The following is a 27,270-nucleotide window of genomic DNA, read 5'->3' as shown; positions in this document are numbered from 1 at the left end:
CAGCACCACATAAAACTGAAATAAAGATATTGTGTCCACCTACAACTAAAATATAAATATTAATTAAAAAAAAGAGTGTAGGTGGGTTAGATTCTGCCCATCAGTGGCTATGTTCAGGGAGACCACGGCCAATAATGGGTTGCACAACGCGTGGCTTCTTTTTCAGCATGTTTAAGAATGGCTTCAGGATCCTTCTCAAAATAGGGCTTCCAGTAAGTACTGGAAGTACACTGGAAGTCCAGTGAGACCTGTCATGTTGTGGGAGATTGCTCATAGATGCTGGTGTCGAAGGGTCAAGCAGTCTTCAGTGGGAGACAGGTCTAGGGATCTGTCCCTCTTCAGGTTGGGGACATACTTCTGTGAAAGGACCATAAGTAATGGGGAGCTTCCCTTCCCTTGAGCACAATTGTGAGGGGATCAGGCTCAGAGAGGGACACGGGCACAGCAGGCGTATGGGGAGCGCTGAGGAGTACCTGAGCCTGGCCAGGCTGGAGCAGTTAGGCGAGCACAGCCAAAGGTTAGAGGAACGAATCTCAGCACTACTGATGGGCAATGGTAGCAGCTTGTATGGAGGACTGGGCTGTCCCAGGACCAGGCATGCAGGGGCGAATGGATAGAGTGCACAGATACCAGAAGTAGCCTGGAGGGAGGTTTCCAGAATAGAAGGGTTGGAGGGGTAAAAGGAAAGAAGCAGTGGACAGTGGCCGGGAAGCCCACCTCCTTCCAGGGTGGTTTGAGTCCATGGTGGGGAAAGGAAATTGAAGTGAATTGAGGGGAAGGGGATATGGAGAGGATTCTGTGGTGCAAAGTGTATACTAAGGAGGAGAAAGCTTGTGTTCTTAGGTATGGATGGTTTTAGGGCTGAAGCTACTTATGAGACCGAGATGGAGATTGGGGGAGAGAGAACATGTGCACCCTCTGATGTAAGTCATGTCACACAAAAGGCTTTTAATAGGATACTCAACAAAAAAAATGCCATTTAGTGGCTATAGAAAACATTCTTCAATGGTCTGCTTAATGGTATAAAGAGGAAAAAATAAAACGTTGAAATAAAGATCGCTGACTTTTTTTTATATTTATTTTTTAGTTGTAGTTGGACACAATGTCTTTATTTTATGTATTTTTATGTGGTGCTGAGGATTGAATCCAGGGCCTTGCATATGCTAGGCGAGTGTTCTACTTCTGAGCCACACCCCCAGCACCCCTCCCCATTTTATATTTATTTTTTAGTTGTAGTCGGACACAATATCTTTATTTTTATTTATTTTCATGCAGGATCACTGACCTTTCAATGGAAATTCATCCAGTGTTTTCTTTCTTTTTTTGGTACTGGGGATTAAATCAAGGGTGCTCAACTACTGAGCCACATTCCTGGACCTTTTTAAATTTTGTTTTGAGACAGGTCTTGCTAAGTTGCTTAGGGCCTTGCTAACTTGGTGAGGTTGACTTTAAACTTGTGATCCCCCACCTTAGCTTCCTGAGCACTGGGATTACAGGCCTGTGTCATCGTGCCCAGCCAGTGTTTTCTTATTTCTAGCATAGGTTGAAGCTAGGTCATCAGGAATATGCAGCCTGTTGATGAGGTTTCTTTAACTGGGGAGGTAGACTTATTGGGAGAGACACAGGCAGTGTTTCAAAGAGGAGGTATCATTAGGCTCGGTTGTGGTAATGTCGAAATTTTGTTTAGAGAACATCCAATTCGGGATTCAGATTTTCACTTGAAGATGGAAAAGCACTGTAACTGCACCTGTACTTCATTGCATTTGTTGGGAAGCTGATTAGTGTGGGTGTTATGGCTGGAACCTTCTCCTCCTCCTAAATACTCTGATCCTGCTGGAAAGATTCCAGTGAGGAAATTGCTCTAAGGTTTTCATGTCAGTCATTGTTAATGTGCTGTTTGAATGCCTGAGTGTTGTAAATGTAATTCATGGGTTTCCTGAAGATCGCTTCTTTGTTTCTCTTTAGGTTACTGAGTATTTTCTGTTATATGTGTTGGAATACATATGATATAAATTTAAACATTTTTTTTTTTTTGGTACCATAAGGGCTATAACACTTTTACTGGGTGTTATATTCCCTTTGTGGTGCCTTTGTTGTTTCTTTTTGTCTTGTTTTTCACTTAATTTACACTTCAGAGAATAATATAAATTGGAAAAGTAATATTAAATAGTACAAAATAATCCCATGCTTTTTGTTGTTGTTGTTGTTGTTGTTGTTAAAATTCTATTTTCTAAAATACTTTATTTTGTTTTATAGGGATTTGTCTTGGCAGTTACTATCACACGGGAAGCAATTGATGAATTTCGGCGTTTTCAGCGAGATAAAGAAGTAAATTCACAACTATATAGCAAGCTTACAGTAAGAGGTTAGCAAGATATTTTTAATCCTATTTAGCATTCCCTAATGTAATCATCATTTTATAGTTAAAACATGTCCTGATTCTGGTCTTGAAAATAGTGTTATGTGATATCTGATTTTTTTTTTTTTTTTAAATATCTAACTCATGCAGTTTCATGGGTTGTTTTGTCTTGTTTTGTTTTGCAGTTCTGGGGATTGAACCCAGGCTCTTATACATGTTAAGTGAGTGCTTTATCACTGAGCTATATACCCAGCTCCTAGGGTAGATTTTTATTCTAAATGCTTGGATGTATGTATGTGTTTGTTTATATATTTATATATGTATAAATTTATATTTTTATGTATTCACATAATCACATGTTCATATCAACATATCCATATACATATATATTAAAATTATATAATGTGCTCTATTTCAGTTACATGTGAGATATATGTGAGACCCAACTCATTTATCTAAAATTGCCTTTGTATTATGTTGTTGTTATTTATTTATTTATTTATTTTCAGTACTGGAGATTAAACCCACTGGGGCTCTACCATTGAGCTACACCCTCAGCCCTTTTTATTTATTTTTATTTTTTGGTGTGTGGCAAGGTCTTCCTAATATCCCAGGTTGGCCTTGAATTTGTGGTCCTTCTGCCTTAGCCTCCTGAGTTGCTGGGGTTATAACAGACCTGTGCTAATGTACCCAGCTTTGTATCATATTTTAAACACACTCATAAAGATCAGACATCTGTACCATGAAGTTAAACTATAATTCAGTACAAAAGCATTTGAGCATTGGAAATAAATATTACGATCCAGTTTGGTAATGGGTGCATACATGTTGATTCTTTAACCTTCATTCGGGACATTAACCCGTTTTAACTTAAATTTTTAAAGAGCCTGTTTATCTGATTTTTAGTCCGTAGTTGAAAGAGAAGCCATATATTGGGAAGAGAATGAGGGAATCTATTACAAAAAAGTGTTGTGACAGTAGAAGAGTAACCATGATGCATTGGCAATGAGACACCGAAACACAGAAGGAGAATTTATAATAACCCCAAAGTCTGTTGAAAAATGAAATTCATAGTGGATTTTGTAACTTTTCTGTATATGTGGTCATGAATAATGAATTGCTTACCTGAAATAGTCCCTTAAAAATTATCAATTTTAAACAGTTCATTGGGCTGTGTTTTAAAATTCATTCAGTTAAGCTGGGTGTGATGGTGCATGCCTGTAATCCCAGTGACTTTAGATTAGAGGCTCTGAGGCAGAAGAATTACAAGTTTCAGACCAGCTTCATCAACATATCAAGACCCAAGTAACTTGTTTCAAATTAAAAAATAAAAAGGACTGGGGATATAGCTTGGTGGTAAAGTACCCCCCCTGGATTTTAGTCCCTCGTACCAAAAACAAACAAAACTAAAAGAACATAACCATCCACTTAAAATATATACTTCATTGATTTTTGGTATGTTCAGAGGGTTGTACAGATGTTTCTAGAACATTTGTAACATTTCAGAAAGACACCTGAATACATTAGCAACCATTCTTCATTCTCCTCCTTCCCTGCCCACCCCAGCCCCAGGATCACTGTTCTACTTTCAGTGTCTGTGGTTTTTACCTGTTCTAGATATTTCATGTAAGTAGAATTATAAAGTATATGATTTTTTTTTGTCACTGACTTCTTTCATTTTACATGTTTTTAGGATTTATCCAGAATGAATCAGTACATAATTTTTTTTTTTGACAGGTAACATTCCATTGTTATGATAAACCATTTTTTGCTTTTTTATTCATCAGTGGATAGACATTTGAGGTGTTCTACTTTGTGACTATTGTAAATAACACTAATATGAACATTTGTAGACAAACTTTTGTGTGAATATTATAAAATTTCTCTTGGATATGTTTCTAGGAATGAAATTGCTAGATTAGATGATAACTATTTTTAGCATTTTGAAGATCTACTGACCTATTTCTAGGTTGATTGTCCCATTTTACATTCCTACCAAATCTGCATGAAGGTTTCAGTTTTATGACATCTTCCTCAACACTTGTTACTGTTTTTCCATTTTTCTTTTGAAATTTTTTTTCTAGTTATAGATGGACATAATGCCTTTATTTTATTTATTTTAAAATAAATAATAAATGCTGAGGATTAAACCTAGTACCTCATACATGAAATAGGTAAGCATTCCTCCACTAAACTACATTCATAGCCCCTGCTGTTTACCTTTCTTATTGTAGCCATTACTTTTTGATTGGAGTGGGTGTGAAAGTAATATCTTGTGGGTTATTGATCTGCATTTCCCTAATGACTAATGATGTCATATACTTTATTGGCTACTTGTGTATCCTTGGTTCAGATCCTTCACCCACTTTTTAAAAATTTTTTCCACATGGTACTGGGAATTGAACCTGCAGTGTTCTACCTCAATCCACATCTCCAGCCTTTTTAATTTTTGATTTTGAGACAGAGTCTTGCTAAGTTGCCCAGGTTGGCCTTGAACTTGGGATTCTCCTGCCTCTGCCTTCTGAATAGCTGGGATTACAGTAGTGTGCCACCATGCCTGACTTTCTTCACCCAATTTTTAACTGACTATCTTTTAGTTGCTGAGTTGTAAGAATTCTTTGGATTTTCTGAATTAAGTCCCTTGTTTTATGATTTACGATTTCAGATTTTCTCTCCCATTCTCTGGGCTGTATTTTTACTTTATGATAATATTCTCTGATACATAAATGTTTTTAAAATTTTCATGAAGTGCAGTTCATCTCTTTTTTCCATTGTTGCTTATGTTTCTGGAGTTGTATCAAAGAAATAATTGGTCAACCCAACTTCACAATAACTTGTCTTCTTTATGATTTTAATCAATCTTACATTTAGGTCTGTTGTTCCTGTTCAAATAGTAGTTTTTGTATGCTCTGAGACAGGGGTCCACTTTTTCTTACATGAGTATCAAGTTATTCAGTATAATTTGTTGAAAAGACTTGTTATTTCTCCATTGACTTGAAAAATTATTAAAAAGCTTTAATGCTTGTGATGGTGGCATGGTGGAGAAAATACTAGTTCTAGAAAAGAAGAAAAACTTTAGCTTTAGTTTTGGGAAAAAAGAACCCCAAATGGCCTGGTAAATTAGGTGTACTTTGCAGGGTATGTTTAATAACATAATATAGGTCTTAGCTTATTTAAAAATTGTTTTAACTATGGCATTTGGACTTAGCAGAGTTTATTTCTGATATATTAATTGTATAGTTGAGAACTAAGTGGAGTGTCAGTGAGAAGGGCATAGTAGGTAGTACCATTTGCTTGTCCTTCCACAGAAGTATTGAATATCAAGCAGAAACCATTAAAACCGTTTTGGTTAGACCTCTGGAAAACACTCAGGTTTATGGCAGCCATGCAATTGCTGAATCCAGGAAAAGGCAACTTAAAAACTGGCATATAGTGTTTTTTTTTCTTTTTTCTTTTTCCTGCAGTTAGTTGCCCTGGACCCAGACCCTCTCCAGTAAGTCTTGAAGGTGACAGTCTACATTTGTTTGCAGAACAGATTTATTTAACAAGAATGATGTATGTCCATCTAGCCAGTCTGTGGATGACTTGAGGCACTGACCCAAGATTTTGTTTAATCCACTTGGAACTCAGTACAGAAAAGCAGAAAATCAGCAGGCATTTCTCAAGTGTTTGGTAGCTTAATGACCAGGCACTGTAGTCTGGGGCAAAAAATTACAGCTAATCCTGACACTAGAATGTCAAATGCCAGGCAGAAAAAAACTTGGGAGAGAATGTCTTTGAGAAATTTGGTTATTCAGAAGCACATGTGCAGGCTGGGAAATTTTGAGAGTCACATGCAGGTTGAGAACTGGAGGAATGTCAGAAAAGACCTGAGAAGTTCTTTGGTCTTTGGTGGATCTCTGGGTTCAGTGTAAGTAGAAGTAAAGGCTACTGAAAAGTTGTAAATGGCCTTAGCCCTTTGCTGGTTCCTGAAGGTGACCTGGAGTGTAGCACCAATCTGCAAACACTGAGAGGTTTTATTTTGTTTCTTCCCTCTCCCCTTCCTCATATTCTAAGAAATGTCTGTCAGAACAAATGCCTGGCTGTATACAAGCTAACAGAAGGGAGACTTAAGAGATTATACTTGACAGAGAATATGCTCCTTATAAAACTTGTTTAGAAAAACCACTAAACAGCTATAGCGTATAGAAAGCTACAAAACTAACACATAAGTGGGAGAAAATATCTAAACTTCTTATTTCCAGAATTATAGATTGTCCAGTTTTCCACAGAAGTTTATAAAGCATGCAAAGGAACATTCACAGAAGAAATTAATAGAGAAAATCTTTGAGGAAGTCGTGACATTGGACAAGGAATTTAAGTCAGCTGTCTTCAAGTGTGCCCAAGGAACTAAAAGGACCAATGGGGAAATGCTGAACAGAATAATACATGGAGGGAATGATGTATGGATGAGTAGAGAATATCAGTGAAGGTATAGAAAATTATATAAAGGATGCAAATGAATTCTGGAGCTGACACGTATAATAAATGGCAAGAAAATCTCACTGAGGGTTTCAGTAGATTTGAGGAAGCTGAAGAGTCAATGACCTTGAATTTGAGTTAGTAGAAATGATTTGTTTTGAAGTACAGAACCATTGAAGAAAAAGGAGCATTCTTCAGAGACCCATGGAATAATGTGAAGTGTGTACCCATTGTGTCAATGGAAGGAGAGGACAGAGGGAAAGGGAGAGAACAAGGAAGGAAGAGTGGCCAGGCACTTCCTCAGTTTAACCAAAGATATTAATCTGTCTATTCAGGATGTTCAGAGAGCCCCTAGAAGGCTAAACACAAAGAGATCCACTTCCAGATACATACACTATTGAAACTTGAAAACCAAGAGGATATCTTGAAAGGAGCAAGATAGAAAAGATCAATTACTGTGGTACCCTGGAACATCACAGAGACCTTGTAGGTCCGAAAGGAACAGGGTGCCATGTTTTAAAAATGATGAAGAAAAAATATTGTCAATCAAGAACCTGGTAAAAACACCATTTAAAAACTGATGGAGAAATTTAGACATTCCCAGATAAAAAAAAAAAAAAAACTGATAAATTTTTGGATATCTTATATTACCAAAAAAGTGAAAAGATGAACAACTTATAGAATTGGAGAAAATATTTGTAAATCATGTGTGTGATTAAGGCCCAGTATCCAGAATATGTTAAGAACTCTTACAGTTCCACAACAAAAAGGTAACCTATTTAAAAAATGTGCAAAATATCTAAATATGCATTTCTTCAAAGAAGGTACAGAAATGGCCAATTAGTACACGAAACGATGCTGAGTTAATGTTATCAGTTCATAGGAAAAGGTACATCAGAACCACAGCAGGATACTACCACATACCACTAGGCTAGCTGTCTTGAAAAAATTGTAAAATAACAGGGACTGGAGAGCATCTTCTTTTCCTGCATTGCCCTGGACCCAGGCCCTCGCCAGTAAGTCTTTTTTAGAGAGAGAGAGAGAGAGAGAGAGAGAGAGAGAGACTGAGAGAATTTTAATATTTATTTTTTTTTAGTTTTTGGCGGACACAACATCTTTCTTTGTGGTGTTGAGGATCGAACTCGGGCCGCACGCGTGCCAGGCGAGCGTGCTACTGCTTGAGCCACATCCCCAGCCCCCTAGCCAGTAAGTCTTGAAGGTGACAGTCTACATTTGTTTGCAGGACAGATTTATTTAACAAGAATGATGTATGTCCATCTAGCCAGTCTGTGGATGACTTGAGGCACTACAGAATTGCTTGTGGGTGTGTTTTCAGCAGCAGTGGAGAACATTTCTTGGTAATTCTCAAGCACATTTCTTGTAGACAATTGGGAAAATGTTCTCTGCTGTTTTTTTTCTTTTTGAACTTTTTATTTTAAACATGCTAATAATCTGAAGATGCTTTGTTTGGAAGAAGAAAATATTTTAAGTAGAATATTGATCATCCTGGAATAATTTTGAGTTGTCTCTGTTTGATTTCCTGATAAACTATTTACATAGGAATTATCTATATCTGTTGCTGTTACTTCGCTTCTTTTCTCCTTGTTTATGACTGTTTTTATTATTCATCACCATCTCCTTTGATGCGATGCCAGATGCAGAATTGAGGAAGGGGAAATGGAGTAGACGACAATAGTCAGCAGGTCTTGGGAATTTCCGATGTGTGCCCATTGGCATTTGGACTTGTGGAATCAGTGCTGTGTGCTTTTCCCTTTGCTAGGTCGAGGTGTATCAATTGTATCTTGACTGTAAGTGTCCAGTGGGCTAGAACTGATTCCTTTCTATGTGTATTTACTAAGGAGCTATATTGAGCTGAGAACCATGATAGTCTCATAAGGTTAAAACATGAATTAGTCCTCAACTTTGCTTTTTAAAGAGTTGATGCAGTCTCCTGTGCAGATAGGATCAATTTAGAGGGTGGTTGTTTGTTTTTATTTCATTTAGCCATAAAAAGTCTCAGCAGTACTAAGTTACTTCCTACAACTTGTGATGATTGTTTTTCAGTATGCCTTAGCTGTTTCTTTGGATAGTTCTGTCATTTCTTTTGACTCAGTTTAAAGTACTCAAACATAAGTGTGATAAGTCTTTGACCGTATTTAATTGCTTCGTGAGTGTGTGTGCACATGTGACTGTGAGAAGAGGATCTTCACTTGCTTACATGCTTCTTGTGTTCCAGTCTGCTTGTCAAAAGGAATGTTGTAGTACAGAAAGAGCCATCTTTATTTCTGTTTTAGAGTCTTTGATTCGCTTATGTCAACATCTTGTAATTAATTGTACAAGTTGTATTAAAATCTTGGCTTTTTTACTTTCATATAAAATTTACACATTTCAATAAAAATTTGTTGTCTTTCAGTGAAGTTCACACTATTTACGAGTGATAATTACTCCTTAGAAATGCAAGCCACTAGGTTTTTGAGTCCCTGACTAGTGCCTTTTGTGGAACGCTAAAGCAGTATGAACATTTCTAAGGGAAGTCAGAAAATGTAGGGGATTTTATGGTTTGCCACACTTTCTGCTTGTCAGACGGGCTTCTCTGTTGCCATCCTAAGGTACTCCAGTCTTAGCTGAGTTGGCTTATAAGGAATTGCTTGGGGACCAATGTGCTTAAAGTAATCAGAGTTGATTGCTGTGGTCCCCTGCTCAGATGCACACTGATGATCTTGCTTATTTTATTTCTCTACATCATCTCTTTGTTTGTCCACTTCTGTGACAGTTAAGACAAAATGGAAAAATGGATATTTAAAAACCACTTATACATGTTTTACGTAATCCAGCAGCACTCTGTTATCTGCCATTGTGCTTTGGTTTCAGTTCAGTGGTCCAAAAATATAATAGAAAATTCCAGAAATATAGAACTTACAAGTTTTCAATTACTTGCTGTTCTGAGTAACATAGTGCAGCCTGGCACTGTTCTGCTCTGTCCCTTCCTGATGTGAATGATACTTTCATCCAGTATATCTGTACTGTGTATGCTCCTGGCCTAGTACCTGTCTCAGGTATCAGACTATTGTGATTTTGCAGTGCTTAGGTTCAGGTAACCCTCATATTAATTAACCATGGTCCCCGAGAACAAGAGCAGTGATGCTGCATTTTGGACATGCCAAAGAGAAGCCATGAGAAGTTTCCTTTAAGTGAAAAAGCATAGATTTTTTACTAAGGAGGAAGAATGTATGTATGCCAAGATTGTGATGATCTATGGTAAGAATGAATCTTCTCTGAAATTGTAAAGAAGAAAAAAGAAATTTGTGCTAGTGCTGCTGTCTCAGCTCAGACTGCAAGTTATGGCCCTAGTGTGTCATACTTGCTTAGTTAAAGTGGACAAGGCCTTTAGTTTTAGGCTTTGGTGCTGCTCATGGTTTCTGGCATCCTGTGGTCTGGGAACATAGCCCCTGTGGATGAGGGGCCAGCTGTGTAGTCAGAATGCTGCTTCTATAAGTCTGGTTGGTTTTTCACGTCATGCCTTTCCTTGTAGTACACTCAAGTCATCCTTATTGTCTGTGTTTTGAGAGGTGAGCAGCATTTGACAAGGACCCATCCCTTATCTCATTCAGGAGCATTCAGTCTACATTATGGTATTTATGCCAAGTGCTTTATGTTTATTATCTCATTTTTGATTCTCTGTGGCTGGACCAAGGTAGATATGCATACCCTGGAGTGGACATGACATGGTTACTTAGGTTTAGATGTGTTTGTATGTTCATGGATGTATAGTTAGGTACTTAAATGTATATGCAAACTCAGTTACTACTGTTTTATTTCAAGTCACCCTTAGAGGTCTGTATGAATTCATGTCTTCATGAAACGAACTTAAAAATTTTTAAGTTAAAAAAATGATCTCTTGGACATTAGGGCCTAGAGTATGTGAACTATAACTTCAAAAATGCTGTTTTGCTAATATTATGAATCTTATAAGAGATAAGAATTTAAATTAGGGTGTAGACAAGTTTATCTTAAGCCACAATATTTCTTTAGGAAACTAGAAATTCTAGAACTATAACGAGTTCAATTTTGATCTCCAGTGCTTTTCATAGAATATAGGGTAGAGTTTCAGTTAGGGAATCTTTCAGCCTAATCTATCAATAATAATTGCTATGTGGTATTTATTTCTAAGTGTTCTGTTAGCATAAATCTAAACATTTTATCGTATCAAGTTAGCTAAAGATGTTTCTCACCATAAAGTCCTTCAATTTTAATCTCTTGCCTAATGTATTATAGTGGTATTGTAAATGATATTGTGAAGTTCTAATCAATGAATAAATGAATTACAAAGCACTGTTAAAAAATGAAGAACAAATGAGTTAAAATCCTAAAATTCATCTTTCACATGTCGCCTTACTAAGATATTGTTGGATGTAGTGCTTGTTCTCCATGTAATTTTGGAAAGAGTGTCAATTCCTTTATTACCATATAACATTAAATTGTAGAAGATGCAAGAATGTAATTCTTTTTTAAATAATTTTTTATACCTTTATTTTTATTAATTAATTTATTTTATGTGGTGCTATGGATCAAACCCAGTGCCTCACATGTACCAGGCAAGTGCTGTACTACTGAGCTATAGCCCCAGCCCAAGAATGTAATTCTTAATTCTTTATTCTGTTCTTTTTTTGCTTATTTCAGTGATTTGAAGGAATTTTCCCATGGTTTATAAAGAGGGCTATGTTTTCTTTTAGAAGCACAGATCCTTTTGTCTGTGTGTGTACTTGCATTTCTTAAAAAAAAAAATGATCAAACTGCTGTTATATACCTGTTATACTTAACATTATAGCCTCATCAGGTCTGAAGGTGTTCTTTCATATCGCGTCCAGTTGTATGATAGTACATCTTAAGGGACAGCATTCTTTGATCTTTTATAGTCCTACACTTGGGTGGATGAGTATCCTTCATGCTCATCTAGCCTCAGGAACTAAACAAATGAGAAAATGAACCTTTACAAAATAATAATGTATACTGAATGCACCTGAATGAAATATTGGGATAGATTCTTTTCAGATGCTGTTTAGATCTCAAGCCATAGACAATAAGGATGACTCAAATATAGGAAAAGGCACTACATGAGATGATATAGGAAAAGCTGAGCATGCTTATACAAAAATTGCTTTGACTATATAATTTTCCCACTTATCCACAGAGATGTTACATTTTGTTTCCTTGAACTCTACAGATGGTAGTAGACCACATCTCTTCATACCCTTCCCACTTGGGGTATGTGTGCAGATAAATATACCCTCACTGTCCCTATCCCAGTGTCTTGGGTCACTAGAGTAATCAGGTCTGTATCCCTAGCCTTCATCTAGTCATTAGCTGGGCTAAGCTGTTATTTTCCCAGCCGCTCTGCAATTCCTGTTCCAGTCTGTCAGTGCCAGGCACAGCCTATTATCAACCTACTTTAACCTCCACCCCTACCACACCCCCAACCCCCCCGCCCCAGTCCCATATTCCTTCTCCAGCCTATGCCCCAGCTCCACTTCCATCTCTATCCCTAGCTTCCCTAGCACCCCTCACCACCAACTCCACTTCCATCTCTACCCCCAGAGCCACCTCCACCTCTGTCCCAGCTCCACCTCCATTTCCATCTCCATCTCCACCTCCACCTCCACCCCCCAGCCCCAGCCCCAGCTATAACATTCTGATCTTATGATAGCTGTCTGTTCTGGCCATCACTTTTCTTGACTGAAACAGGAAATGACCTCCTCACCACCCCTTCTTTCTATGCATTAGTCACAAAAATACTTTTAAAAGGTGAATTTGAGGCTGGGATGTAGTTCAGTGATAGAACTACTAGTGATAGAACTAGCTTGTACAAGACCACAAAAAGAGCTGAATTTGAAGCTGGGCATGGTGGCGCACACTTGTTATCCCAGAGACTGGGGGTGGGGGATCACAAGTTTGGCAGCAGCTTCAGCAATTTAGCAAGACCCTATCTCAAAAAATAAAAAGGGTTGGGGATATAGCTCAGTGGCAGAGTTTCTCAGGATTGAGTCCCCAGTGCTGGGGGAGAGAAAAAAAGTGAATTTGATTATCATTTTGTTGCTTAAAATCTTTGGGTTTCTCTTAAAATTCCTAAGGATGAAGTCTTAAGTCCTGTATTCTGGCCTTGGCCCTCTATTCCAGCTTATGTGATTTCCAGATGTGACATGCTGCTCTTCCTTTCCATCTTGATCACCTTTTTCTTTTACTGGGGATTGAACCCAGGAGTGCTTTACCACTGAGCCATGACTCCAGCCCTTTTTCCTCTTCCTCTTCTCCTTCTTCCTTTTGTTTATTTATTTGAGTTTTTGTTTTGTTTTGAGAGGGGTCTTGCTAAGTTGCTTAGATCTCTCTAAGTTGCTGAGGTTGACCTCGAATTCATGATCCCCCTGCCTCAGTCTCCTGAGCCGCTGGAATCACAAGTGTGGCCACTGTACCCAGCTTTTTTTCCATCTTGAAGATGCTTTTCTGCCTTCTCCTTTTTAAGCCCTTGGCAAGGACCTGTCATTCTATCTGGTGTTCTTGTACTGTTGCCTACTTTTTGGGTGATTCTACTTTCCTACTGAGAACTTAATGTTTTTATTGAAGTCCCTTTCTCAGAAAGGCTTCTTGGATCTCTTTAGATGTCCTGCCATGTGCATGTCCACGTGCATGTGGTTTACTGCCCTTCTCTTCCCCAAGTGTATGTTCCTGGGTCTCGGTGTGTGCCCGCAGGATCCCATCCTTCCCTTTGCCATGTGTACATCTCACAGACTCCTGTCCCTCCCTCCCCCCACATGTTGTCTACGATGGCCTCCTGTTCTCCACCCCCAACTGTTTTCTGAGACCTCCTGTCCTTCCCTCCCCAACCATATTTTGTTCTGGCCTCACATGTTGTCCGCGGCTGTCTATCCTTCCTTTCCCTCATGTGTTTGTTGTTCCATGGCCTCCTATTCTTCACTTTGGTGGCACTCATTGCTCTGGTGATTGGTTCTGCTTTGTGAGGGTGTATTACTGGAGTCCTAGGCTAGAGGTTTTATACTGGGGGTCCAGCAAATTAGGTCTGGCCACTCACTCCCAGAACCAAATAGCAAAGGTTGTGGTGAAAAAGCATGAAAGAAACTTAAATCAGCGTAGCTAAACTGGGAAGACTCAGGGACCTATCTTCCAGGGGCTGACAATGTCTTTGAGGCTTTAAAGAAAGATGAATGGAGGCAAGGATTGGGGGTTTGCATAACTGGAGGCTTTGCACAGCTGCCAGAATGGATGCTTTTGATTAGGTGTGGTCTGTCCATCATTCTCTCAAAATTGGTCAGGCAGTGCCTTGTTCCAGATACTAAAGTTGAGGTCAGCCTTAGCAACACTGTCTCAAAATAAAATTTAAAAAAAGTGGGGGGGGACCAGGCATTCGGCTTAGTGGTAGATGGCCCCTGAGTTCAGTCCCCAGTACCCCTATCTTCATACCCAGAAAGTTGCTGTTGTCTGAGGGGTAGCTTCAACTCATCACAAGTGTTTATTGATCAGACCTTGTTCCTAGAATCCAAGGTGACTCAGAGCAAAAGAGGTGGATGCAAAATGGAATCAGATGACAAATCTTGCATTCTGCTTTTACCCATAGGTCATTTGCAGTCAGAAATGAAGAGTCTAAGTCCTTTTCACTGCTTTTTTCTCAGGAATAAGTAGAGTGGATGGTGCATAGTATGAATGATAAATGAATGAGGAATGTCCAGGTCAGATGTAAAAGTTTAGGTCTGGTCTGTGTGGCTAGCTGTCTAGCTGTTCAGTGCTCACAGATATTTGTCTCTTGACACCCTTGCTACTTGACCGACTTAAATGAGTCCTTTTTATTTTATTTTATATTTTTAGATGTAGATGGACACAGTACCTTTATTGTATTTATTTTTATGTGCTGCTGAGGATCAAACCCAGTGCCTCGTATATGCGAGGCAAGTGCTTTACCACTGAGCCACAATCCCATGAGTCATTTTTTTAAACTGCTAATTTAGTGAAGATTTGTTATCTCACTCAGTTTTGTTTACTATAAAAAGTTTCATTGCTCATTTGTGATCTTTAATAAACTGTTTTATTACCTTTTGTTTCTTTTTGTATTTTTATCTTATTGAAATTTCTCTACTAAAAGAATCTGCCTTTTCCACATGGCAAATATTTTTATATTGTTGGACTTATTTTTTATGTCGTTTTTCTTGAATATACAGAAATGTGTGATTTTTATACATTTAATTTTTAACCTTTTCCTTTGTGGTTTTTACTTTAATCTGAGACCATCCATTTACTCCCAATGTGAGCAGTCATAGTATTACCTCACTACACTTCTGTGTTCTCATGGTTAGCTTTATCCTATTTGTGCTTTTGCATTTCAGGCATATTTTGCATGGAAAAGTAATCTTTTCTTTCCCCGGTGGTAACTTAGGTGGCCATTTAGCCACCACATTTAGAGTGTTCCAGGCCTATGAGCAGTGTGAGCTTGCCTAGCTCTCCTCTCCACTGCTTGGCCACGCGTGCTCACTCTTAAGTTCATGTGCTTTGGGTGATGGTCCTTGTATCTTGGATTTGACCTTCACTTTCTTCTACCTCCAATTACTTATTTATTTTTTCATTGTTTCTGTTTTTTTCTGAGAAACATGAAACATGAAATGCACTAAGAGAGTATTCAGAGGTTTCTTTCTGCTCATGAGTTTGACCTGTGTCACAGACCCCCATAGCAGCTGCACAGCTGTCCTGCTCTCTCCCTTTGCTGATATCTTAGCTCTCTCCCAGAACTGGCCTCTATACCTGGTAGTCATAAAGAAGTAAGCCACTTTCATGTTGCTGTTACTGGACATTAGGGGAAGATGGGGACTTGGGGACAGTTCAGAACTGTGTTGGGCCCATGTCCCTTTCACTACTGTGTCACCACAGAAATGGATGGACATTTGAATTTGTGTATGTGAGTAGGCCCGTGGGAAAGGGAGACTGCATTTTGTACATTGTCTTGATTTTGGTGATTGAGAGTCTCAAGGAGCTGTTAAGTAAAAACCACTTATGTTTACAGAATTTTGTGTCTTAAACTCTAGTAGTTATTTTGGCACTTATCTCATTCACAGAAAATGGCTTAGAAATTTCTTTTATGTGTACAGGACAATCAAAAGTTTGAGGGAATGCCATATACTTTTTGTTAAATATTTTAACTTCTGAAATATTTTCAAGCCATTGTCATTTCCTGCTAATTCTTTATCTGATGAGTGCAATAAATTACTGTTAATCTTTGTTTTGGTGTTCAGTTCTGCATATTGGTTTGTGTGGGCAGCTCTACCTTCTGGCAGCATTTGCACTATTAATTGGTGATTACATAGATGGTAAACCTGCTACAGTTAGTGAGGTAATTTTAGAGGGGAAGTGGCCAATAAAATTTACCCAGTGAATAACATTTCAGTTTTTATCTTCAATCTTCAAATGTTTCTTACCATGATATCATATTTTATGATTTCACTGTCCTTTTTAAAACTAATTTATTTTTTGTTGCATGAATTTAAAAAAAGAATGGATTGTGTTTAGTTTGGGCTTCTTAAATTATTTTGGTTATCGCTAAAGAATATTTTTAAAAAACATATTTTGATTATTGCTAACAAATGTTTAGGAACAAAAATTTGATATTTTCTCCAAGGTGATTTACAACTCCCCCCGCCCCCCAGCTAAGAATTTCTTTTTATTCCCTAAACTGTAATTTTTACAGTTGATTTGTTCATGTATTTAATTTCATTTTGCATTACTTAATCTCATTAGAGTGTAAGTGGCAAGGGCAGGGCTTTGTCATTATTGCTCCCACTTTTATTACCAGCATGTAGTCAGGAAGCGGGCCCCATGTGCCCTGAGTTAAGTCTCAACTTCTGGAGCCTTCCTCAGTCAAGGGAAAGCTCTGGGCCACCCACCTTCAGGTGTTAAGATGAACTTCAAGCCTGTGAGCATGGGATATCTTCTCATTTTTGTGTCTTCCTCAGTTTGATTCATCTTTATAGTTATTAGTTTGGTGCTTGTTTACTTTAGTTAATTTTAATCCTAAGTATTTTATTTTCTGGTAGTTATTGTAAAAGGGGTTGTTTTCTTGATGTTTTTCCCCCCAGTTATTGGTGTATAAGAAACCATTGATGTTTGACTATTGATTTTGTATCCTACAACTTCCCTGAATTTAATAGTTCTAATGGGTTTCTTTGGTAGAGTTGGGGGTTTTCTGATAGTAACTCCTTCTCCATGTGCATACCTTCTGTTTCTTGCCGGTTGCTGTGGCCAGGACTTCCATATTGACTAGGACTGGAGAGAGCCAGCACCCTTCTCCTTGCCTTGTTCAGGTCTCAGAGGAAAAGGTTTCAGTTCTACCCATCCAGTGTGCTGTCATCTGTGAGCTCATCTGAAGTCATTGATATTGGTGTGTAGTTTTCTTTTTTGCTGTAGTCTGCTTTTGGTATCAGACTAATAATGTTGGCCTTGCAAAATGATTTTGCAAATATTTCCTCTTCAGTTTTTTGGAATCGTTTGAGTAGAATTGGTATTAGTTCATAAAATGTTTGGTGGAATTCAGCAGTGAAACCATATGGTCATGGGGTTTCTTTGAAAGGAAACTTTTCATTACTGATTTACTTAAGTTACCATTAACTTGTTGTTGGTCTCTTCAGATTTTCTATTCTTTATGAGTCAGTCTTGGTATGTTTGTTGTGAGCCTGATGCATATGGCCTTTATTATGTTGAGAAACACTCCTACTACATCTTGTTTGTTGTGTGTTTACCATGAAGAATATTTAATGTTATTAAGTACTTTTTCTGCATCAGTTAAAATGGTCATAGAAGTATGTGTCCAGGAATTTATTAATTTCTTCTAGGTTATTGAATTTGTAGATATGTAATTGTTCATAGTAGTAGTCCCTTATAAAACTTTTTTGTTTTTATGGTATCAGTTGCAAATACATGCAGTCCATCTAAGCGTCCATAAGCAGATAAATGAATAAAGAATGCCCCTGACCCCCACACATAATAGTGTAATATTCAGCCATAAAAATAGAATGAAATCCTGTCATTTGTGGCACCATAGATGAATCTGGAGGATATTATGCTAATTGAAATAAACCAGACACAAAAAGACAAATATGGCATGATCTCACCCATATGTTGAATCTGAAGTTGATCTCACAGAAGCAGAAAGTAGAAGAATGGTTACCAGAATAGGCTGGTATGACAGTGGGGAGAAGGGGATAGGGAGAGTTTAGAGTTACTATTGGAGGAATAAGTTCAGGTGTTTTATTGCACAGTAGGGTGAAGATGGCTAAAAACATTGTATTGAAAATTTCAAAATTTTTATAGCTAGAAGAGAGGAATTTGAATATCCTTATAACAATGAAATGATAAAATATGAGGCAATGGACATGCTAGATATGAGTTAATTGTACACACTGTGTACATGTATTGAGACATCATATTATACTCTGTAAATACATACCATCATTTTTTTTTTTGCAATTAAAAACAAACAGAAGGAAACTTCAGTAAGATATTTATATTTAAAGAAAAAAGTAGTTCAAGGATACAGAACACATGATCCCTGAGACTTCTCATCTGCCTCGAAGAACTAGCCTTGTGTCCACCTGCAATAGTCTTATAGTGACCTTTTTCTTTGTTGATGTCACTTGATTTGAAAACCTGCAGAATTCGAAGTCACCTCAGAGCCTGCATATTCCTTGCTCTGGGATGCAGGGCTTCTGTTTTCATGTTCACCCTTCATGCACTGTGTTTCTGGCATTCAGTGCCCAGATGCCGTCCTCTTCACTCTGCCTCAAGCTGTGCCTGAGCTGTGGCTTTCTGAGCCTATGGGCTAGAAGCCTCCTTGGTGTTTGGTTATGGGTTTGCTCCTGCTGCCTTGGCTCCCTTGGCCTAACCTGAATCCCGAGCTCATTCCCTTCTCTACCTGGGATTCTCATCTATTTTTCAGCCTCCAGTTCATTGCTTATTTATCTTCTCACCAGTCTTTTTCCTTTTTATCTTCTATTCAATGAAGTCCAGATTTTACTTTCATCATTGTGCTTTTGTGTCCTGAGGTCATATTTGCATGATCCAAGTTGAAAAAGATTTTCTGCTGTTTCTGTATTTTCTTTTACAAGTTTTTTAGTTTTGGAATTTACATTTGTGTATGTCCATTTTGAATAAATTTTTACATGTGGTGCAAACTGTGAGTCCAAATTCTTTTCCTGCATTTGGATATTCTGTTGCTCCTAGCTCTGCTTTAAGAAAATGACTCTTTTCTTGCATCTCTGCCTTTGTCCTTTTTCATGTGTGGGTTTGACTCTGGACTCTTTTTCACTCCATTGTCTATTTGTCTGCCTTTATTTAAATGCTTTATTCTTTAAATTTTTTTTTTTTTTTTTAGTAGTCAGTGGACCTTTATTTCATTTATTTATGATGCTGAGAATCGAATCCAGTGCCTCACATGTACTAGGCAAGTGCTCCACCACTGAGCCACAACCCCAGCTCAATGCTTTATTCTTTTGACTACTGTTGCTTTATATTAATTCTTTGTTTTTCATTTTTAGAGTCCTTCTGGTTAGCCTAAGGGTATTTCTGCATAACTTCAGATACAATTTGTCAGTTTCTACAAAAACTTTTGATTGGGACTACATTGACTCTATAGCTCAAATTGGGGAAGAATTAACATCTTCACAATGTTGAGTCTTCTGACCTGTGAGCAAGCAAGGTCACCCTTTCCCTTTATTTTTAGGTCTTTTAAAATTACCCTCAGCAATATTTTGTTATTTTTAGGGTTAGCTATTATCTTCAGGTCTGCTTTTAAGATTTTCTTTTTTTCGAGGGTTTTGAGTAATTTGATTATGATGTGCATTAGTGTGATTTTTCTTCTTGTTTCTTAAGCTTTGAGTTCAGTAAGCTTCTTGAATCATGAATTGAGTTTTCATTAACATAGACAATTCTTAGTCTTTGTTCTTTCCAGTGTTCACTATGCCCCACCCTTTCATGTCTGCATAGGTTCATGGTCTGTTTCCAGGCTTCTTTGACATTCTTCTCAAGCACTGTAGTTTTTATTATAATAGTTAGGCAAGCATTGTATTCTGGTAGTTTGATTTGGATCTTTTTTTATATCCTACATGTCCTCAGCTTCTTAAGTACATGGAATACAATTTTAATTTGTTTTCCTGTCCTCATGTGCTAATTGTAGCCCTGTGCATGGTGCATCAGTGTTGACTAAATGGTTCCTCCCCTCACTTGGGTCCTGGGTTCTTGCTTTTTTGCATGCAGTCTTTGTGAATTTTACCTTTTTGGGTGCTGGGTATTTTTATATTTCTGTACACATTCCCAAACATTGTTTTAGGAAGGTGTTAAGTCCCTTGGAAAGAGTAATCTGACTCTTTCAGATCTTGCATTTTTGTCTCATTTTTTTTTGCCTGTTCCAGGCAGCAGCCAGTCTACTTGTTGACTCTGTACAAGGGCCATTCATGGACACTTGTCATGTGAAATCACACAACACATAGTCTTTTGTATCTGGCTTCTTTCCCTTAGCATATGCTTTTGTTTGTGAGGTCTGTTAATGTTGTGGCTCACATCAGTAGTTGATCTGTCTTGGCTGAGTACCATTGGTAGACTGCAATGGGTTTATTCATTATGGGTTGATTAGTGTTGGCTTTGGTTTTATAATGTGTATACGAGGATGAATTAGCCTCTTTTAGTTTATTTCATATGTGACATAGAAGGTAATACAGAACTGTTTATTGTTTAAATACTTTGGAGATTATTTCAATTGTTAGCATGTTTCCACATATGGTGCACAAGCAGATAATGTGGAAATTTAAACTATGAAATAATTTCTTTTACTGAGAAATTAGTAACTAAAAGAGCAACATAGTCTATACCCATGTAACTTTCCCTCCAGAAAGGTATAGAATATTTCCATCATCTCTGAACTTGTCCCCTTCCATTCATCTCCCTGCCAGAAGCAGCCACTGTTTTGAGGTCCTCATAGCTTGGTTTTGTTTTTTCTAGCACTTGATATAAAGGAAGCATATAGAGTGCATTCTGTTGTGTTTCTTCTTTCACTCAGTGTTCTTTTGAAATATAGTACTGATATTGCATAGACTGGTTGCCTTCCTTTTGATGGCTGAATAGCTTCTCATTGCATAGTCATCTGCTCTGCTTAAGATGGGCGCTTGACAGCTTGGCAGTTTCCATTATGATCATTATGAATAATGATGGATGTTTTCATCTGTTGTGGACATAAATTATTGTTTCTGTTGGATATACACCTATAAATGGGATTTCTTGATTTCAGGATGGATAAATATATAAGTTTTTAAAAGACTGATATTTTCCCAAAGTTGTTGTACATTTGGGATCCAAGTGGTGGAAGTACTATGATCTTTGGCATCCCACCCACCCCTGTTTTTGTTTTCTGGTACTGAGTATTTACTGCTGGACCCCTTTGCTGGAGCTACATCCCCAGTCCTTTTTATTTTTTGAGACAGTCTTGCTGAGCTGCTCAGGGCCCTCCTAAGTTGCTGAGGCTGGCCTGGAAATTGTGATCTTTCTGCCTGTCTCCTAAGTCACTGGGGTTACAGATGTGCATCACTGTGTGCCCAGCTCCCACCCTGTTTTTAACCCTCACATATGGGGCCAGAGAACTATGCTTGGTGGCCATGGAGAATGTGTGTCCCTGATGATGACGGCCCTGAGTACATTTTCAAAGCTCATCTGTTCTTGTGAAGTGTATGTACATGTTCGTTGCTTTTTAAAAATTGAGCTTTTCTATTTTAGTGTTGTGCAGTGGGAGTTCATGTTACATATCCTAGCTAGAAGTCCTTGGTCAGATATGTTTGTTGTGAATATTTCCTTGTAGTCCAGCATGACTTTTAGAAGAGTTGTTGAACATTGATGAAGTCTAATTCATCACTTTTTTCTTACATGGTTAGTGCTTTCTGTGTCCTTGCCCTGAACCTTCTCGGGCTATAGGTTTCAGAGAGAGATTCCTGAGCTCCTTTCCTAGAAGCCTGATTACTTCAGAATTCACGTTTGGGTACTTGAGTCTTGAGTTCTTTCTGAGAGGTGGGATTGTGGTTCCCAGCACCTTTGCCATCACCTTCTTGTGGTGCTTCCTGGGGCTGCATGCCCAGATACCTGCCCTTCCATTGGTCTCTTTACCACCAGCACACTGACCTAATCACTGGGGCTTCAGAGTGATCATGGAGTTTTCTAGCTTTGTTTTTCCCTTTTTAAGATTTGTTTTGGTTGATTTAGATCCTTTGTATTTCGTTGTTTGAATCAACCTGTAAGTTTCTACAGAAATCCTGATTGGGTTTTGATTGGGATTTTATTATTTTTTTAGTTGAGTTTTGGAGAAAATTCTGTAATTCCAGCATTGTTTCATAGTTGTTGTTTTTTTTTTAAGTATTTTCTTTTATAGATGGACACAGTACCTTTATTTTATTTATTTTTATGTGGTGCTGAGAATTGAACCCAGTGCCTTACACATGTTAGGCAGGCACTCTACCACCGAGGCACAACTCCAGTCTCTGTTTCATAGTTTTTTATAAAGAAGTTTTCCATATATTTTGTCACATTCAACCCTCAGAACTTTACGTTTTTGGATGTTACTGTAAATTATATTGTTCTAAGATTTCATTTTTCCATATGAAGTTGATTTTTATATTTTATTTTTGTTTCCTGTGAAGTTTCAAAATGATTCATTCTGTTCTTGATGTTTTTATAGATTTTTAGAATTTTCTATGTGGATGATCATGTCATCTGCAAAACATTTAGTGATAATTCTTTCTTTCCACCCTTTCTGTATAAGTTTGTCATGGGGAGGCCTCTACTATAGTGCCATTGGAATATTGTCTTGTTGGCATGGGGAGGGTACTAAGGATTGAATCTCAGGGTGCTTTACCATCGAGCCACATCCCCAGCCCTTTTTAAATTCTAATTTGAGACAGTCTTGCTAAATCTCTGAGGCTGACCTCGAACCTCCTGCCTCCTGAGTCCCTGGGACTAAAGGTGTGCACCACCACACTGGGCCTAGTACTGTTGGGAGGAGGGGCAGCTGGGCTTCTGAGTTTTCTCGCTCACCCCTTCTCAGACTCAGGTAGAAGACTCTGAGGCTCTGCTCTCTTGCCTCGAACCCATGTTTGGGGGCACAGGTGCAGATGGCCCTTTTGTCTGTGACCCTTGGGGTAAACTGTGTGGCAGGCTTCATGCATCTTTAGAGCTGACAAAGGTCCAGTTGTTCTCATGCTTCCCATGTCCTCTCCCTTCTGCTGTGAGGACATCAGTGGGTTCCTTCTCTCCTAGGGAGTCTTGTCCTATTTTGGATTTTATTTGTGTTGTCACTTCTTTGTATCCTGGAAAATCCATCTGAATCTGAATGAGCTTCTTTGTGGGTGGGAATGGCACTCTGACTCTCTATGTAGGTGTGCAGGTGGAGCTTAGCTTCACTTAGACTCATGTGCTGGAACGTGGTCCATCCAAGGCAGCAGCACCTTTTAATTTGAAGTAAACATAGAACACTCCATGTATGTGCTAAGTTTCTGTTTTAAAAGTTGCCTATTTCCCATTCATACCATCTTGTGCCTTTTTTGTTAGGATATAAGTAATGAATATGTTTTTTTCTTCATTGATGATATCTGTGTCTAGTAGATGTGCTCTAATAATACGCTAATAATAAATTATGACATTGAGTGATTTTCATTCAGAGTAGATTGGGAGTGATTCAGAATGCATTCCTAGTTGCTCAGGGTCTGGGATTCAAGCAGTGGGAGTATCTTTCACAGTGAGAAATGTGGAAGAGGTATTTCACTAAAATTCAGTATTGGATAGTCAGAGTGTTTCAGAGACTCAGAAACATTGCATTGAGCAAAGAAGAAAAAGTACATTGGAACTTAGCTGGTCATGGCAGTGGCACTGGCTCACCATAGAGGGAAGGGATAACACTGAGAGAAAACACAACAAGCAGATTTGGAAAAATCTGAGGTCAGAAAAGCAGCCTGAACTTAGCTGAACCAGAGGCTGCACCAAGGTTTTGCAAAATGCTCTGTATTTCTCAACTGGCAGTGGAGAGCTGAGGGTGGGGGTCATCTTAAGGAGGCCACACTGTAGCTGCTGCTGGGGGAGCCAGGAGGTCATAGTAAACCCTGCTAGACTGTCCCAGCAAGTGCCTGATAGGTGGCTTAGGGTGTTTATAGCAGAACATGAATGAAACAGGCACAGAGAAGATTGTACTCAGGGGGATTCAAGTCAGAAAAAATGAAGAGTCTGGTTGTTTGCATGACCAGCTGAAGAGAGTTGGCAGTCTTGAAAAGGTGGGTGTGAATGCACTTAGGAATTAAGCCTGGAAAGGCTGTTTCCTTGGGCAGTAGAGTGTGTGGAGAATTGGCTCCCCTGCCCACAGGTAGAATTCTCTGGGATCCAGACTCCCAGCAGAGATTGGCATCCTGGCCCTTCGGGTGTGTTGATCTACTGTCTTCGAGCAGATACCACCCAAAACAGTCCCAGGGCCTAATTAGACCTAAGCCCAGCTGTTAGGAATCCCTTCATAGAACTCTGCAGCGGCTCTCTGCCTTCTGCTTGTCATGTCCCGACTTGCCTTACTCAGGCCCTGAGTAACCAAAACAAAAAAGAAAACAACAACAAAACAAAAAACAACAAGTCTACTGTCTGTGCATACAAAACTACAACTGATTGTACTTCCTACTCTGTCCTACTCTACACAGGTAAGAAGGGAGGCTGAGAGCTATTTCACTTAGCTTCAGTCTTAGGCTACTGCAACTCACAGCTCGGTGAGCAACACAGAAAGAGGAAGGTGTTAATAACAGCTCAGGCCTTGTGCACATACTCTCTCTCTCTCCCCTCCTCAATACATAGCCCAAGAAGAAGCGGAAAGGACACAGTTGGGAATAGGCAGTGAACATCCGTTCTTGTTGACTATTTTGACCTCAGTGAAGAATCTTTTGTTCATGACCATATGTATACATATTTATTATTTCCACTCCTGTTCTCTGCTGGGTTTTCATGACTACTTTCTACAGTCAGCTACACTTGTTTCTTTTCTCGTGCTCTTCTACTTGCCTTTACCTTTCCCTCTTTAAAGTTTTTAAACCATAAGATTCATATCCAATAATTACAGACAATATAACTATCTACACAAGAAGTTCCAAAAACTGAAATAGAGTATTATTAACATGTTCTAATAGGTCAAATGAAATAATCCTGATAATGCATTATAAACAATTAACAAACATCTTATTTCAGTCAAAATATGGCTATACCTATATACATTAAAATACACTAGTAAATTATTTATATTATTTTTTCACTTTTAGCATTTAAAAAATTTTTGTAGTTGTAAATGGACACAATACCTTTATTTTGTTTATGTGTTTTTATATGGTGCTGAGGATAGAACCCAGTGCCTCCCACATGCTAGACAATCACTCTACCTCTGAGCCACACCCCAGCCCTCATTTTAGCATTTATTTAGGTGTACTTTTTTTTGGTCTTTGAGGGTTAGAGTTTTTGGTTTGTTTATTTTATTTGGGTTTTGTTTTGTTGTATTTCTCTTTCTCTCCTTTCTTCTGCTAACAGCCAAATTCTCTTGTTCTTCCTATTTCTCTTCCTTTACTTTGTTTTTTTCAATTTTTTCTCCTCCTTTCTTATGAGCATCACTTACTACATCTCTTCTGCATTCTCTGTTCATTGTTTGAACATTGTAAATTCTCTTCTACCTTTCTATCACATTTTCCTTTCTCTTAACTGTATTTTTACTATCAATTGGTTTGTGTAATTCTTACCCCAACCATTCATGTTGTTGCAATTATTACTTCTGTGGATGACATAGTTGACACCTGTTGTTTGCTTTAATGCCAGATCTAGTTTATGGTTACTTATTGTTTTTGCGGTGGACAATTGCTGACCCCACCATTCCTATTTTTGTGATAATTAATATGTTGTAGATCTCATAGACACTGTTGGCTGAACAGAACTGCCAAAGACAGTGTACATTGCTCCACCCATGAATCAACGGCACTCAAACATCAGCTATACTTTTAGTATAAAAAATAGCAGTGACAGAAACTCAAACCAATGACCAGGCCCCAAGTAGGAATGGCTAGGGGTGGGCTTTTAGGTATCATGTGCAAATATCCACTGCTATAGCAAAAGCAGAGTTTACACAAAGGCTGTGGATACCACACCTACGAAGGTGGGTTTCAAATCTAGATCACTTTAGGATAATTTGGTCCTGGGGGGTAGGAGGGCTGTGCCTACAAAGGCCCACACAAGGAGTAGAAGAGAAATCTATCCCAATTGATGCATGAAACCCAACACAGGAGTGAAAGAAATAAGGGGGGAAAAAAAACAAGACAATGTAACACCTTGTGAAGTTCATAATTCAAAATCTGAAGATACTGAAATGGATGCACTACCAGATAAAGAATTCAAAGGAATGATTATAAAAATGATTAATGAAATCCAAGACCATTCAGAAAAACTACTGAATAAATTAAGGAAGTCAGTATAGGGTATGAATGAGAAATTCAATAAGAAGATAAGAAGTATTGAAAAAGATCTGGACAAAAAGAAAATAAGTAACCATGATCAGAATATGTAAGAACTGTGGGACAATATTAAGAAGCCATTAAGACTATTTGGAGTTGAGAGTTATGAGATGCATGCTAACAGGATATACAACCTCTTTAGGGAAACAATTGGAGAAAATTTTCGAAAGTTTGAGAATGAGATGGACATCCAGATAAGGAGGCATTCAGAAATCCTAATAGCCAAGATGAAAGAAGAACCACTTAAAATGCCTGACATGCAGAAAAAGGACACAGTTTTAAAAGCCTCAAGAGAAAAGGTCACATTGAAAGGCAAGCCAGTCAAAATCACTTCTAATTTCTCAGCCCAAACTCTGAATATCAGGAGGGTTTGGAATGTTGTATTCCAAGTCCTGAAAGAAAATAATTGTCAATCAAGATTGCTATATCTAGGAAAGCTATATATCAAAATTGGAAATAAAAACCTTCCAAGATAAAGGGTATATACAAAAACCCCAAAGCCACCCTCATAGTAAATGGGGAAAAACTGAAAGCATTTCCTTTAAAATGTGGTGAAAGATAAAGATGTTCACATCTGCTGAGAAAGAAATTGGAAACAAACCCCCCCACCCCCCCCAAAAAAAAACCCTAGAAATAAATCTAACAAGGTGATGAGAGACCTCTACCATGAAAACTATAGAACACTGAAGAAAGAAATGGAAGAAGACCTCAGAAGATGGGAAGACCTCCCATGTTCATAGATAGGCAATATTGTTAAAATGACTATCACCAAAAGCAATATAAAAATTCAATGCAGACCCCATCAGAATACCACTTCACTGAAAAGAGTCCTAAAATTTATTTGAAACA

The 27,270-nt window shown here is 38.2% G+C and overlaps 1 protein-coding gene across 5 annotated transcripts in view; it reads left to right on the top strand.

Annotated features, from left to right (window-relative positions):
• Nucleotides 1-27,270, top strand: part of Atp9b (ATPase phospholipid transporting 9B) — a 258,083-nt gene that overhangs the window by 36,930 nt on the left and 193,883 nt on the right. For all 5 annotated transcript variants that reach the window (XR_003302966.2, XM_026412454.2, XM_026412453.2 and 2 more), the window contains exon 5: nucleotides 2,257-2,365. Coding sequence is in view for 4 of the 5 variants with exons in the window: in XM_026412454.2 (XP_026268239.1) it covers nucleotides 2,257-2,365 (109 nt within the window). In the remaining variant the exon portion in view is untranslated. The remainder of the gene's footprint in view (nucleotides 1-2,256; nucleotides 2,366-27,270) is intronic.

Source organism: Urocitellus parryii, chromosome 13, assembly GCF_045843805.1.
Source record: "Urocitellus parryii isolate mUroPar1 chromosome 13, mUroPar1.hap1, whole genome shotgun sequence".
Lineage (NCBI taxonomy): Eukaryota > Metazoa > Chordata > Mammalia > Rodentia > Sciuridae > Urocitellus > Urocitellus parryii.
Note: the sequence above shows the minus strand (reverse complement) of the source record. Positions and strands in the feature narration are given on the sequence as shown.